General features: G+C 37.2%; 1 protein-coding gene across 6 annotated transcripts in view; it reads right to left on the reverse strand.

The window, feature by feature from the left end:
- ZMYM2 (zinc finger MYM-type containing 2) overlaps positions 1-17,040 on the reverse strand; it is an 83,407-nt gene that overhangs the window by 30,505 nt on the left and 35,862 nt on the right. For 5 of the 6 annotated variants that reach the window (XM_071554393.1, XM_071554412.1, XM_071554421.1 and 2 more), the window contains 4 exons: positions 9,411-9,561; positions 8,573-8,688; positions 3,881-3,997; positions 3,155-3,305 (listed from right to left, as the gene is read on the reverse strand). In XM_071554393.1, the coding sequence (XP_071410494.1) occupies positions 3,155-3,305; positions 3,881-3,997; positions 8,573-8,688; positions 9,411-9,561 (535 nt within the window). The remainder of the gene's footprint in view (positions 1-3,154; positions 3,306-3,880; positions 3,998-8,572; positions 8,689-9,410; positions 9,562-17,040) is intronic. The other variant, XM_071554431.1, reaches the window with a different exon arrangement.

Genomic DNA, 17,040 nt, shown 5'->3' on the forward strand with positions numbered 1-17,040 from the left:
TTTGAAAGGAATTCTCAAGCATCAGATAACTGAGTTACTCCACAGCTTATTGACCTTCTCCTTCCAAGAAGGAGACTACCAGATGTGAATCAGTTATTAAAATTTGCATCATAAAGTTATTAAGCCTGTGTTATTTAAATAATAACACTCAGTTCTAGTTTACAAGTGAAAAAAAATCATGATGATACTCAATAAAATAGTTTCATTGTTGGATTGCAAAAATTTTTTTTATCCTAGACTCTCAGAAAGGATATATGTTAACAAAACCAAAAAATCCAAGCCCCAATAACTTGGAAGATTTCTTCAGGATTAAAAACTTCCATAGTCTATCCTCAACTGTCATTCACCCAACTATACATACATAAAAATCTGCATGCAACTTTGGTCTTCTTACTTTAAGTGTATGTAATAGGTAACTTATTTAATTTGGATACTGGTATTTTGCAATGCTGCATTCAGGGGAATTCAGCACCAGGGGAACAGATAAAACTCTTTCCACTAGTCCACTCGGGTTGTTCATTCGCCACAAAGCATCTGACTTTTGGACAAAACCAGAAAAAAGCCTACTATACTTCATGAAAGAATTAATAATCATCTTTAGTACAAAATCTAGGTCAGTTCTAATTACACCTTACTGTAATGGAAGTTTCAGCTACTCCCTGAACATATTTTTAAGTATCTCAAACAAAACAGAGCTGGAATAAAACTGCACAGAAATACTGATCCCAGAGACTTTAATGTGGGTGCCAGGGTTTGCGTGTAAATACATATGCATATGCAGGTGAAAAAAAACCTTTTTGAGTATGAAGAATGTGAGCAGAGCAATGATGACATCTTCAGTGCTCCAGCTAGGCAGTTGTAAGCAGTCAAGAGATATTTGTGGTTGAGCTTACACATGCTTCAAAATGCACAAATAAGTACAATTGCAGAAATTTCAACACCTGTTTGTTTCTGCTGATTTTATCTAGGAGCCTTTTAAAAACACACCCTTGAAATTCCCCCAGAATTCAATTTCTTCCAAAAATGCCAGTAACTTTAGTGACTGAGTACTTTTGGCTATTCCTTCTCAAATTGTGATACAGTATTGGTGAGGTTTCTTGAACACTGTGCAATATCAAAACCAGGATGACCTCCATATCCAACAAGTATTTGGTACTTCTACTAGTTTTTCTACTTCACAAGCAGTTGGACATGGATCTGGGAAAAGGCTAGGACACCGAGGACAAACTGGTGGTGTTAGGTGCCTGGAAAAGGGGGAAGTAGCATCGATCAGCTCTGAAGATAAAACTACTTGTTGACCTCCACTCAGTCCATCAAAAGTCCTGGTACTCTCTTCCCCATGTCATATCTAAACACTGTTAACTCTGGATTGCACTATACCTGCAGCCATTGATGACTGTCACTGGTTTTCCTTTAAAATACATGGTCTAGGTTATTCCTATGGAATTTCTCTCCAGGTCATCAGTTTATTTGCATCAGGAACACATCAGCTCTTTGTCATGAGCATCACCTCAGCTACAGCTGACAGTTACATGACAGATTTATTCAAGTTATAATCTACTTCATGATGCTTCTGACTACTCTCCCTCCATTATTCAGTGGTTCAGACCACCACAGTAAGATGATAAAACTTTGGGTTTATGGTAACATTTCACATATTCACCCTCACAAACACAGGTGTTTACTCTTAAGCTGGCAGTCCAACACTTGCAAACTCAAGACTCACACAAAGATATCTGGAAATAGATTCCCCCCCCACTTGGTAACTACATTCAAACAGCAGAGACTGCTTTTATTTCTCTCCTTCCTCAAATTTTCAAATAGGAAACACAAGTCCTCACTTATCTCAAGCCTCCTCATACAAAAGTAATAAATGGTATAGCTGGCATTATGAATCATACTGAGTTCATTGTAACAGCCACCAGGCTTTAAAATGAGGGAGCTGTAAAAATTCTCAGTAATACAAGCATATACTGCAATCTCCAGAAAAGCAGTTTGTTCTTGTTTGCATATATTCTGTAGAATTGTTTTATCCACAGAAACAATTTCTAGCTAGAGCACAGCAATGATACACTGTAAAGCTGGGCCTTGCTTGGTCCTTTCTTTACTCTCCAGTTACCACTTCACCATTCCAGAACACGGCAAAAAAACCTGTCACCACACTCCACTCCTCGGAAACAAAAGACTGCAGAGTCCAGAGCTGCAGGGGAATGGCATGGAAGGAAGGCTGCCTCCAATTCTGCACTCAACTCCTTCCCAGCTCAACAGGATCCTCCATGTAAATGGGCACCTCTACTGTTTAATCTGCTTGAAAGCAGAAATCTTCAGTAGGGTTTAACAAATGACAGTGAAGGTGTTAATATTGTAACTAAAGAAAAATAATATTCACCATATTCTTCAGAGATAGGTCATCCAAACTCATAGTTAAAACTTCTAAGGACTTCTATCTAAGATCATGATTAAATACCAGTATCAAAGGAGAGCTCATCAGAAGTGGAAAGGATATGTCCTTTTTAAGACTCTGTTTTGCTGTTTCTGTTAAAACCATGTTATAATGCAACTTTCAAGAATCCTAGGGCCATGTAATTCCTTTTTAGGTTGTATTCTTTTTGAAAATTTAAGTAATTAGTCAAGAAAATTATAGTGACAGTAATCAACACAGATCAACAGGCATCATTCAAGCTACTGCTTAAATAACCATTCTAAGACAACAAAGAACATCCACTGTTGTATTAAATTTTGAAAACACTAATCAAAGAGAAAGCCTGGTATTCATCAATGCAGTTACTGTTGGTATATGTTCTGTTGCATACATTTAAAAAAAATTAATTGTTTTGTGCACAGGTATATATGCATGTGCCTACATATGTGTACGGATTTATATACACACACACTCAGGAGTGTTACTCGCTCTTCCTTAACCTGCAGTAAGTCATGAAAAGCTCTAAAGGTGGCTCAGATAAATTCACAAGTACATGCATTAATAATAATAGGTATATGCACGTTATTAATAATAAGAAGGAAGAAACTTGTTTTAGTCTCAAATACAACAGAATGACTTGCTTCCTTAAATTTTAACATTACCTATTAACTAAGTCCACCGCAGTAGAACCACAATGACCAATACCTTAGGAAAAACCAAATGCATACATACCTTCACTACAAAAGGGTCTTTTGATACCAGAGAAATTCACCGTCTCATGCAGCGTTTTCTCTTCTTGACAGTATTCACAGTATGTAACAATGCAGTGCAGTTTCTTATAATCATCAGAACATGCTCTGCTGCAGAACTGATACACTTTGTTCTAAATGCAAAGTTGCAAAGCATCATGAATAGGGTTAATGGATAAAATCTTGAGGGCTGGATAGTGCAACATTAAATAATAGTTCCCATTAAGACACAACTTGTAAAGTAAACAGAAGTGCAAACACACAGTTAGGGTATGAATCTAATGCTAAAAATTAATAAATCCCAGTTAAGCTGATAGTCAGTGCTACAAATACTCATTATTTCACAGGAAAATACTAAACAGAAAATACACCAATCAATCTTAGCATACTCTTCCGATACTTCTGTCAGTTCATAGAGAAGTGTAATAATAGTCCATCATATCTGCAATAACTGAAGATGAAAGCAGATTTCAGACTTTGAGCTGATCTGAGAAATTACATTTTTCTTTAAGTTGCACAGATACTATTTATGATCAAAGACTCCTGCTTTTATTCATACTGAAGTTATATGACACTCTACAGAACGAGGTAGATTTTAACTGAACTTTTTAAGCTTATGAAGTAGCTAAGTACAAAAATTGTATTGGAGTTCAAAGTTTAAACTTTTTAACACTTCAACATTCTAATATAACACCAAAAACTCCCTTACCTCCCATTCCAGTACTTCTGGCTTTGAACAAAAAGAACTTTTGCAATAATTACATTTCAACTGAATATCACTGGAAGAGACAAACTGACCATTTGTTGAAGACTGTACACTGAGAGTCTGAAAAACATAAACACATATTATACACACATAACTAAAGAAGGAATTTACTTTAGAATGGTGGGGTTTTCCAATTAAGCTTACAGTGTTTGAGAATTTGGGAGTTTGTTTATAAACTCAGCAGCGTTATGGCAAAAGCACAGCAGGTAGGTCTTCTACCTTAATTCCTTTTCCCTTACATTTTCCCATTCTGAATCTTTACCCTTGCTTCCATCATTATTACTTTAACTCATATTTTTTTACCTTACCTTTCTAATACCTGTTATTTCAGGGTAAATTTTTGTAAAAATGAAAAAAAACCTGAACACCTGTTAATTACAAAACACATCTTTTCACAAAAATACACTTCACAGTTTGCATTATTTTGGTCACAGAACTTCAGATAAAGACCCACAAACAAGTATTTTCAAATCCAAATGTTACCAAGGCATATTATCAACACCTTAGGTAAGCATACCACTTGAAGATACAAATACTATAGTAAAAGGCTTTCAGTGAGAAACTGAGCATCCACTCAGATTAAGAGAAAACCAGTTAACAGTCCCAGCTAGCCTCAATTACCATTGCAGGAAGATAGAACTACGCAATTTTTAGACAATTATTCAAACAATCTAAGGTTTTAAGATTGAGAAAAATACTACGGATTGCATGTACAGGTATGACAACTCAATTCTGTAACTGAGTAATTTCCTTAATACATTTCTGAGGCAATCAGAAGATAAGAGAACTCAATTATACAGTACTAGTATCTTTTCCAAGTACATCTTACGTGCCTACAGAACAGTCTTTTTGCACATTCCCTAATCAAGCAAAAACTATTGGTGCATTACATATGCCATGTTCAAGACAAAAAAAATGAATCACTGCGATCACAGAGACTTGAAGAATCCAGAGGAAAAATTTCTTACATCTCTCTTCTCAAAAAACTTTCTCACACTATTTGCTACAAGACAAATATATTTAAAGATAAATTCTCTTTAGACAGCTTTGTTACTACCTCTACACCTTATAATAGTGAAAATTCAAAACATTTCTGCTACGTGACACTTTTCTTCAGACTGTCAGGTTAGTAAGGGTCCAGCTATACTAAAAAATAAAGAAAAATTGCCATGAGACTTATTACTGATACAAACCCTGACACAAGTGGTGCTGCAGAGTTCTAGCTAGCAGTGCATACAGTGTCATTTTGCATTAAATCTGTATCAGGAGTTTGCAGGCATGAAACAGTCATGCACACCTCCCAGTCACAGACAGGACCTGAAAACCAAATGCCATAAAGCAGAAGATACAACACCTTTCTCCCAATGGCCCACTGGCCCGTAACAACTTTTGCACAGTCTGATGGCCACACACAGTATTGTCATATTTTTCCCACTATATGCAACAAGTGTCCCTGTGGTTGAGTGAGGTTTCCTATTCTTTGGCTGCTCTAAACAAGGTAGCTGAAGATTTGCACTAACATGGGAGCCATAAAGGTCCAATCTAGGCACTTATTTGCAGGTTTATTGCCAGAGCAAACACCATGCTCAACACAGGCTGCCACGTGGGTTATGTAAGCACAGTGGAGTCCCAGAGGCTCTGGCTAAAAACTAGAAGAAATCAAGAAGCAATATACCCACCACCTCTATTTCAGGAATGAAGGAAATGTAAAGAAATAGCAGATGGGGCAAACTGTACAGAAACAGAGGAGACAGAGGGAGGAATGAAGACAAGATTTACTAAGTGATCATCAAATGAAAAGCAAAAGTGTTTTCATGTAGTTAACTTTAAATACGGGAGCAAAACACCCTATTCGAAGGGCTACGAGTTAAAATTAAAGCGTTTTTTTCTTGTTTTCTGAGGTATGCCACTCTTAGCTTCTTTTATTTCTTTTCCCAACTGTTTTCTGGGGTAGAAATTCAGATCCACACAGTCTAGGGGACAAGCAACAGAACAATAACAAAAGCTAGAGATGTGAGAACACCTGAGTTTGAGAATCTTTAAAAGTAGAGAAGTGTTCTAGAGAGTATTTACACAGAACTACAGATTAAATTAAATCTAAACTAGTAAGCATTACTGCTTATCAAATAAACCCCATGTTTTTTGTCATGAACTCCTATGATCAACCAGGTATTTTCCCAGAAATCTGTAAAGAACTGAATTCGTATTACTGAAAGCAACAAACCAAGCAGAAGATAGTTTTAAAATCAACAATTAATAACAAGATTATTTTGTATGCCTGTTTAAAGTTTCTATTATCCTGCTTACAATTAAGGACTGCTTCTGCACAATATTTTAATGAGTCAAGATGACATGCATACAGTATCTTCATCATCCTGCTTTGTCTCTAACTTAAAAAATACTTAAAGTATCTGGGAGCATTACTACACACAGAGAATTAAACATCAAAAATGATCATAAATTCATTAAAAGTTTTCACAGGTCACCCTGATCAGCATGGTTTTATCTATGTTGTGCTTTTAAAAAGGTATCTTGGAAGGCATGAACATCTATTCCCTCTTTAGAGAGACTGCCCGGAACAACAAGAGCAAGAGAAGTGCCAAGCAAAGCAAAAATTCCTTGTAAAGCCCTTTTCAGCCTTCAGTGCAACCAACTCAAACCGGCCTAAGCTGCCAAATGACTAATGCACAGTAGCACAGCAGTCCAGGCACAGCCCAGGACTTCTGAGAGGACCACCATGGCAGCACAGCCTCTGGCCTGCCCCTGCCACCGCAGCGTGTGGGACAGAGGGGATACCCTTGCTCACAGCAACACAAAACCAAACTGTGCAAACATTTCTGTACCTGTGGGAGAGCTAACAGGCAGCCAGACTGTGGTTAGGTTTTTTTCCTAGTTGAGAAAAAAAAGGAGTCTTTGAAAGAACCAAATTATTCTAAATGAGAATGAGAGAGGCAAACACACATGAGGAATCTTCTACATACTGTCATCCACCAGGACTCTTCCACAAGCAAAATGAAGGGCATGAAATTAAACAGGGAAGCAACTAAACACGTGCACACGCAGACCTTCTAGCCTGAGCATGGAAGCTTCAATTATTGCTACTATGATCAAACATACGAAAGTATTTCTGTGTGTGTACAAGAGAGAGAGAGATGTAAGGTAGAGAACAAAGAACATTTCCAAACTCCACTGTAATGCTGAAGGAGAACAACATAACCAGAGTGGGTACCCTGCTAAAAAACACTGTATCTGTAATTCATACCCATACTACTTTCCAGATACATCCATAAATTGGGAAAAAAACCCAAACCAATCAAAGCTTTAGCACAGATTTTCCAAAAATTTTACACAGACTTGTGTTTTGCAAGATAGCTTGTAGTTTCAGACACTTACACAATTTCTAACTTTGAGAAGACGTTTTTACTACAGCCTTCATGCTCACAATAGATAAATGTGAGTTAATTTTTCCCTTAGGAGCAAGATCTTCAACTGATCCAGTAATGGTATCAATAGCAAAACTGGTTTAAAACAATGCAACTTGGGAGCAGTTCTGTCCTTAATTCTGTAATAACATTCTCCAAGACAGAGCATGAAAAACAAGATACAGTCCCACTATTTTACCACCAACTACAAAACAAAAATCACATAAAGCAGGCTGTTCTCCCTCTTATAGTCTCTTTCTCATAAGGATCCATGATCTTGCAAGGTGGCAGCACAAAAGAGAATATAGATATGGACACAAAAAAGAATATAGATATGGACATAAATTGTGCAACAAGCAACTCAACTGAATCTATCCCATATTTCAATCCATGAGAAGAACAATTAGCTAGAAACAAAAGGTTATTAGAAAACAGCAAAGTTCAATAACAAATGGGAAAACCCTGTGTGGGTGTAACTGCTCAGTAACACATGAGGAGGTAATTATCAATTATACAGTTTACATCTTGCAAAACTGTTTTTACATACACTTTCTTTACAAATATTCTTTGGTCACCTAGAGATGAATCACTGCAACACATTTCTCATGTCCTTTAACCTTAAGTCATATTGAAAACGTAACATTTTCAATAAGCATAGCAGACTTCCAGTGTGCCTATCATTAGCCTTGCAACACTTTGTGTCCATAAGCTGAACAGCTACTTTCATCCATAAACACAAGAGCTTAGGCTGTAACCTTTCATTTCAGAGACAGTCACTATTCCCCACAACAGACTTTTTTTAGTACTATATTCAATATAAGACCTCTGTTACTGTACTTAGTATAAAAAAGACTAGATTTGTCAATCTTCAATGCAGGCCAGCAAGGCTAACCTTGAAGGCTCAGCCATGAAGAGGCTGAGGTGTTAAAAATAAGATGAGCAGTGATAGTGATACTGTTTTGTGTTTTCTTATGATATCAAGGAGAAATTGGTTGTTATGATCCAATTCCATAAGCTTAAGACAGCAGCCAGTGTTATCATTATGAAACAGTGCTTTGATCAAAGAAATTGTTATGAGCCAGAAGCATCTGCTTTGTTAATTTATAACTCATAAGCATGTATATATAAGCAGGTTAGTTTAATATGCAAATACTTAACACAAACACAGGCACATAAATATTTAGGGAGGAAAAGATTTAACACAACAGCTAACCTGAAATTTAGCTACACAACTGGAACTGCAAAAGTTGTACAATTTTCCATCAGGCATTGTGGCTTGATATTGAGGTAAACAGTTTCGTTTACAAAAGTGGCAAATAATTTCCATACCTAAAAGAAAAACGTAGTTTACAAACAAAATAAACACAAAATAATAGTAAAAAAAAAAAGAAGTATATACAGGTCACCCCTTTCCACTACTTCAATGTAAAAAGCTACAAATTTGTTTTCCAGTTGGCTTCTACGAGTCACACAAAATTAAAGATCAGCATTAAACATGAAAATGCACCTTCTTCCATAAAATTCACTAGAGCATTTTCAACTTCAGGTTGACATCTATGACTGCTTTGCATATTGAAGAAAATGTTTTGAGTTATCTACCAGTTCCTTTCACCTAGATTAAAAACTTTACCTTGTGTTATAACCACCTCCCTCCTTCTCCATCTTTTGCTTGAGGGAAAAAAATGGGGTGGGATTGGATCTCCCACAAAAGAATATGAATCCATATGCATAAAAGCTGCACTATCATACTGTGACCCAACAGAGCACATTATGTCTTAGCATTTTTTCACAGGAAGCCTTAAGACAGTTGAAAATTGCTTCCAACATCAAGAAAAAAGGCTGGTGGGGAAAATGACCCCTCATGGGTCCATTTACTGGTGTTCAATATCAGATGGTCTTTTTTTCTCTTTCTTTTTTTCCTTAAAGTTAAAAGACTCTGTGAAGTCACTTCTCATGGACTAACAGTAAAACAAACCCACCCACCCCCAGTGCACAAATTCAAAAAAGTCTGCTCTTAACAGTGATGAAAATCCATCATCCTTTTCACTTACTTTGTGATTCTGCATATTTTGATTTGTGTGTGTTCATGCATACAGTTGAGCAGTATGGCTCCATATATCCATTAGGTCCTATGCACTGAGTCATGTCAAAAAACCTGCACTGAGCTCTGCAGCCAGTGCAAGATGTTAATTTGCCACATTTCTAAAACACAAAACAAAGTAAAACAATGCATTAGTTAAAACTATGCTTGGTTTTTGACTTCAAATTATGGTCTAAAAAAAAAAACCAAACCGAAACACAAAACGATAGAAGGAAACTTATTTCTGCAACCTGCTCCGTCAGAAGACCCTTCCTACATTAACTTCCTCTCATATAATCATTTTCTCAAGAGCTATTGTTGGTCTCTTACTCCAGGTAAAAAGTCAGCTAAAACTCTTCTGTGCAAATCCAAAACACATACACACGCCTCCTTCCAAAAACTCAAACCAACCAAAAAAATCCAACTACGTCCCAAATCCCATCATCTGCAAACTGTGAACGGTAGTAAGAGTACAGAGCAAGTTGTGGCAAGTTGGAGAGTTGGAAACAACTCTGTTCCTCTCTCCCTGCTGACAGGATAATGGTTGTAAGAAAAGAAACCGGAATCTGGCATGGCAAATACAATTCACGGAATGGATAAGGTCAGGAGGGAACTGTGGTTCAACCTCCCTGCTCAAGCAGGGTCTTCCCAAGGCGCACTGCATAGGATTGCATCCCGATGGATCTGGGTATCTCCAGTGAGGCAGACTCCACAACCACTCGGAGCAATCAGTTCCATGACACAGTCACCCACCCAAAAAAGAAGTTACGAACATGAAGATTAAATAATGGACCTGAACTTCCAAAAAAAAAATTTGTACTATCCAATCCTCCAGGCAGGAGGAAACCACTGCAGAGTTTTCTATGTTCCCTACTGAGGCCAATGAGGAACTCTGATTGGATAACAGACTCAATTTTGACATCTCTTGACACAGCAGTCCATCAAGTTTTCCACAGAATGGAATAAATATTCTTACAAAATGCACAGAAAAGCACCAAGCAGAAATACCAATGACACAGCCAACATAGAAAATCAATAGTTCTGATGTGCTACATGCATTATTGTATTGTCACTGTTAGGCAAATATCTCAAGCACCATAAAGCAGGTTTCAGAAAAAACTATCTAGACACCTGCCCTGCCCATAGAAACAGTATCATGTTTTTGACACTGATCACAGAAAACTCCTCATTTCAACTAGAAATGACCATATCCTACCTAGGCACTTAGATTTCTTGCTTTCTGTTGAGAAATTTTGGCACTACCTCTTTCTCTTTCCCTATTCTCAAGGACTGAGGGGAGAAGGAAGGGCAAAGCATGTTTCATAGGTGCTTCATTTTGTTCAGAGTAAGAACCTTCAGAGGTTATCTTTGCTCTTCCTAACTACCTGCATTTGAAAACTAGCTAAAGCCATGAAGTTTATGGTTCTGTAACATGTCATCTCCCCTATACTAAGAACATGCAGACAAAAACACACAAACATACATGACTGTGCCATAAACTGGATGTAGTACCTTGCAGAGACCAGAAAAAATTACCATCCAACTTCACAACTGCCACATGCTGCTTTGATGAAACCTTTGCTGTGGTTTTCTTCCTTAAAAGAGGTCTGTCAAGATATCAAACTTCTGTCTAGTGGGGGGTATAAAATACAGCTTCATACTTCCTATCTTATTTTTTTCTGTTTGCCTTTAAACATGCTACCCAGGACCTAATTATCTTCCTAATGAGTCACAATATTGATAAAATTCACACTAAGGACCAAGGCCCAAATGCAGCAATTACACTGTTATAGAGTCAGAGCTATTCTGCCAATATACATTCATCTCCTCTCACAGGCTAACAGCCAAAGCAGGCCATCATCTTCCTGGAGAAGAGCAGGCTCAGAGGTGACCTCATCACTGTCTAGAACTACCTGAAGGGAAGTTCTGGCCAGGTGGGGGTTGGTCTCTTCTCCCAGGCACTCAGCAATAGGACAAGGCGGCATGGGCTCAAGCTCTGCCAGGGGAAATTTAAGTTGGAGATCAGAAAAAAATTCTTTGCAGAGAGAGTAATCAGGCATTGGAATGGCCTGCCCAGAGAGGTGGTGGATTCACCGTCCCTGGAGGTTTTTAAACTGAGATTGGCCGTGGCACTGAGTGCCATGATCTGGTAAATGGACTGGAGTTGGACCAAGGGTTGGACTTGATGATCCTGGAGGTCTTTTCCAACCCAATTGATTCTATGATCAAGCAAACTCCACACTGTATCACCAGTAACAATACAGAAGGCTACAGTTTACGAAGGACTTGACTTCTTGGAACATGCTTAATGGACAACCACTATCAAAAAATCTGCTTGCACTAACAGATGTGCTATCTCTAGGTATCTCTGGGAAAAATCAAAAGGTAGAGTCTAGAAGCACTCATGCCAGTTAGCTGGCAAATAACTTCACACAGAGCATTCAGCAATATAGTCAGAACACAATGCACAGGTAAATTAAACTTTCACAAGTTCCATGTCCAAAATAAAAATCACAGGCCATGGTGACTTCAAGAAACAGCAAGATAAAAGTGCAAGTTTTAATAAGTGAATTTATAGCAAGCTGAACAGAGCATACTTGGAAAAAATTCATTGTGTCAACAAACTACACATTTTGACAAAAATTCCTTGAAAGCAGAAATACCTTTTGCTGACCAGCACCTCAAATAGTCATGCACACAAAGAACAGTGTAACAGACTGTCAATTACTTCTGAATTTCATATATCCTCAAAATACTGGAGTTGTTTACTCATTTCACCCTAGCTCTTTCAGACTTAAAAGCAACGTGAAAAATCTTTATTAATTTCTATTAATAATCTAGCAAACCTAGATCTAATTTATCAAGACTATCAAGAACATGAATTTCCAGAAACATTTTAAGGCTGCAGAAGATTCTGTGGGTAGAAACAAAATTGTAATAGCAAACCACTCATTTTATTCTTGTCATAGCAACTAAGAAGAGTGTTTGAGCATTTCTGCATTAAACGTGCTGTTACAGAAGTGAAGAAAAGAGGACACCAACGGAAAAAAGAAAATTAGAAGGCTCATAACCTCTTGAAAATTTCTGCTCCTAAAATGCCAGTCATCATCTCCTTCAAGCTGAACATTTTTCTTTCATTTTTATTACTCTTTTCAGCACTCCCCAAACTTGCAACCTTGAATATTAAAACCATTAAAAAATCAAAAAGTACAATGCTGTTATTAAAAAAGATTAAAGCATACCTGAAAGTATTCAATCAGTATAGGTGTCTCAAGCATTTACTTTATTTAATAGTATAAAGCAAAGACTTCCTTCTTTGACAACATCGACAGAGAACCTTGCACAGTCCCATTCCATGCTTTTTAATAGTTGTATCACAAATCAAGACTTTCCTCATGTTCTTGTGAAATTTCCAGATAAGACTGTCTCTTCTCAAGGTTCTCAGGTAACTTACATTTCTACTCTCAAATTCATCATGTTCTCTTTCATTTCTAAGAATCTATAATATTAATTCCTTTCTGTAGAAAAAGTAACATTTGATAATCCTTTCCATAAAAGGACCCTTCTAGTTGGCATAAACAAATAGAAAATTCACTAAAACTAAGGCAAACTATAGTACAGGGTCAAAGACGATCCTTATGAGGGAAGGATTTTTGGCCTGGAAACAAGGTAACTCAGGAGGATAATGACAGAACCAAAAATGGTATGATGTAGGGCACTATGGATCAATTGTTCAATGTCTTTTCTAATATTAACAACTATGAGATATCACACGGATATCAACAGAAGTTTCAAAACAAGTAACAGGAGGCAGCTCTTCTCTTAACAAACAGCAGGTCAGCAGAACCTCTTACCAAAGACAAGTCAGATGGAAAAACTATGTGTTCACAAGGAAACTGGACAAGCACTAATTAAAGAGATTCAACAAAAATAGCATACAGGAACATTGCACAAAGTTTAAGAGATCCCTTGGCCTTGAGAGAGTCAGAAGCTCAGAGAATGCTCAGGGGGAAATGTCCTAAATACCTGCCCTAGTCTTAGTCTTCCCTGTATGCCCACTTACATACACTGTGGGAGTCTCAATCCCCGACCAGAACCAGAACTGCTTTCTCACGGTTTTACTACAGCACATCTTTAATATTTTAAACATCCTCAAGCAAAAGTGGTGTTTGGAAAGGAAACTAAAAAAATTCTCAAGCCATGTCAATGTTACTGACATTACATGGCAGGAGACAAAAAGAACTTCACTGGTAGAGGGGGAAAACCAGAACAAAATATAAAAATCTTCATTACTGACTAATTAAAGAGGGATCAAAAAATGCAAAACTTTCTATTTTGAAAATCCCTGCTTCCTTTTTTGTTTCAGAAGTATAAAATCACAGAACCATATAGGCTGAAGGGGACCTCCAGATACCAAGTGCAACCTCTTGCTCAAAGCAGGATCAGGGTGGTTGCTCGGGATCTTGTCCAGTCAAATCTGAGCATCTCAAGGGACAAGCATTCCAAAACACCTCAGAGAAATTTCACAACTCTTATAGAAAAAAAACTTTATCTATATGAGTTTCCTCATTTCCAAGATGTGTGTTTTCCTTCCACTGCGCAACTCTTCTAAGAAGAGTTCAACTTTGTCGTCTTCTACCAGCTTCCACTGGATAACTAATACCCCTTTATGCTTCCAAGGCTGAACAAACTAGGGTCTCCTGAGCCAGTCTTCCTATGTCACGTGCTCCAGCCATCTAAACATCTTGGTAGCTCTCCACTGAACTTGCATCAGTGTGCTGATGCCTTCCATCCTGTGGAATTCAAAACTGGCCATGGTACTCCAGACACAGTCTAAGAAAACTAAGAAAATTGTATCATTTAATAATTACAAGTAAGTAACATTAATCCAGAGGCACCATTTCCTAGAGAATAGGCCAGTGTCCTCTGAGGGGAAGCTTGATGCATAGTAGTCTGACCACACCTGTCACTCAGCACTCCACCTAAATTCTGCATTGAGATGAACTCATTTTTGCTAAATTCTGCTGTGTTCCTCTTCCAAAGCAGTCTAGGGTAGATACAGAAGCCTGAATATTCTTCTCATTATATTTGATTCTCAACTCATTCATTCATGACTTGCTGTATACCCTCTTAGCAACTCAATTCTAGAAAGATCTATTTCATAAAGGTATATCATGAGAGATAAAAGGCATGTTATAAAACAATGTGATACAAAAATTCTTCCAAGTCACTAAACCTAGATACATTTTAAATACTCATTCCATTCACTAGGATAGTGTCAAACTTAAAAGGGCAACTACAAAAGTGCCTACCAAGATTGCAGCCAAACCATATGAAAGGGATATATTCCAGAATTAAAAGAATTGCCTCAACAGGAATCCAAATTCCTTGAAATAAAGTTCATGCAGAGGGTTTTTGAGGAATTTATATTCTTGCCATTATAAGCAACTATCATTTTAGAAGGAATCTTCATCTTCCTCTACGTCTCACTGAAAAAAGGAGGATGCAAGTTGAAGTCTAGAGACCTTGTTGCATCCATCCTACCGAGATAAAAGATCAAACTCCAAAATAAATGTCAAACAGTCCAATAAAAAGAAGTAAACAGGAGTTATCAGAAAACAGGAGTAAATAAAAAGTAGAAGAAAAGGTAGAATGGGATAGTTTCTAGAAGGCCTTGATTTGCATCTGAGACGTAAAAAACTGAGAGTCACAGACCAAGAGGATTCCAAAAAAAATGCCCACATCACTAAGTAGGAAGGAAAGGGGAAATGATTATTCCTTGGTTGATAAAGATTTTGTCTTTTAACCATAGTAGAGGGTAAAAAGCATCTAATTATCTTAATTTGTAAAAGTGTACATAGTATCAGACAACAGTATTACCAGAGATTACTTAATACCAAACTAAGTATTACCTGAAGCAAACAGAAATGGTTTACCACATGAGGAAGAGACTCCACTATCAAACCATTGTTTGAGCTGGCTGCAACCACAGAACTTCTCTTTAAAAGCAACCAGAAATTGAAAAAAAAATTGCAGAGTTGGTATTTCTAATATCTCACTGTAAAGGGGCTGTTCAACTCTCACAATTACTGACTTGGTCAGAGTATTTTGCCTTGAAACAGACACCTGGAAATCAGAGTTGATAAACAGTAAGAACAGCAGGAAGCAGTATATTTTGTAGCTACTTGTACTATCAAAATAAAAACAAGGACAGGAAGGGTGGGACTCGATGATCTTGGAGGTCTTTTCCAACCCAATCGATTCTATGATTCTATGATTCTAAGGACTGTCTTCATGGCAAAGCCCAGAAAAGGAACAGACAACTGCATGGGACAAGACAAAGCTGAAAACCCTAGATGCTTCCACAAGTACCAAGTGACAAGACATTCTATCACTGCATTTGCTGATGTTTAAATTAGTAGATAACAATACACCTTCTGATACAACCTCTATGTAAGCAGTGAACTCTAAGTTGCAGAACTGATATGTGTATTGTTGTATATAGTGAAGGCTCTTGAATTCCTGCACAGAGATAAAATGAGTTTTAAGAGTTTCACAGGAGCAGTAACATGGCAAGGAGCAGAAATCAAACAAGGAAGCACAACTGCCTAGAGTGTTTCTTTTCTGCTTTTTCCAAGGGAATAGCTTATAGGGATGGTATAGTCTCGTTAAGTCTTGAACCATATTCAATAGCAAGTCTTTGCTTTAATCAAGGAAGTCAATTGAATGTACTTTTATTCAGTATGAAAGAAATTTTTTAATTAGATGAAAAGACACTGCAATTGTCCTCTCCAACTAGAAAAACACTCATTTGGCTTGCATTCCTCCAATATGCAGCCTGTCCAGTTATTAAAAAACCTATGAATAAATAGCTAGAGATCCTGCCCCGCTTCTTGACAGCAGATGAAGACCATCAACTTTACGAAGCACCCAAAGAAAGCAAATTTCTGATCATATGCTAACAAGAAGAATTTAAGTTACAGAAACAAAGCAAAAAAAGCAAAGAAACATTTTAAAATAGCAAGCCATTAAATGCTTTCATCAAGAGCACTGTGGACAGATCAGGCCAGGAAGCAAAGTATTTTTAAAACTAGATAGAGACTCAGCTTTAGCTGAGTTGAACAGCTGAAAATTAAAAGGTATGGTTGGTTGCACAGCCTAAGCCACAGAACTGCACTTGTTCCTTAGAACAAGGTTGTCAAGCCTTTATCCAAATCCACCAAAACACAATACAACATGGAAACTACCTTGAAAAGAAAGCTGACTAATTTTGTAGACATAAAACATGCAATAGTATCAGAAACACTGAAACAACCATAGGTGTGTGCTTGTGGTTAATACGTGTTTATAGCAGGCATATTTGAGGTCAGTACTAATTTGTTGCATAGATACTAATTTTCAAATGAATCACTAAGGTAATTTTTAAAACAGTTACATCATTTTAATTATATGAAATGTCAACTAAAAAGAAGTAAAATATTTCAGCATTTGCAAAATTACATGGGCAATTTTAGTCACCTCCTTTTCAGATTTAATCTCATTCTCTTCTAGTGTTTTAGGTTGGTTGGTTTATTTATTTGGTGACATTCTTTAAATCTCTC

The sequence above is a fragment of the Pithys albifrons genome, chromosome 1 (assembly GCF_047495875.1).
Source record: "Pithys albifrons albifrons isolate INPA30051 chromosome 1, PitAlb_v1, whole genome shotgun sequence".
Classification (NCBI taxonomy): domain Eukaryota; kingdom Metazoa; phylum Chordata; class Aves; order Passeriformes; family Thamnophilidae; genus Pithys; species Pithys albifrons.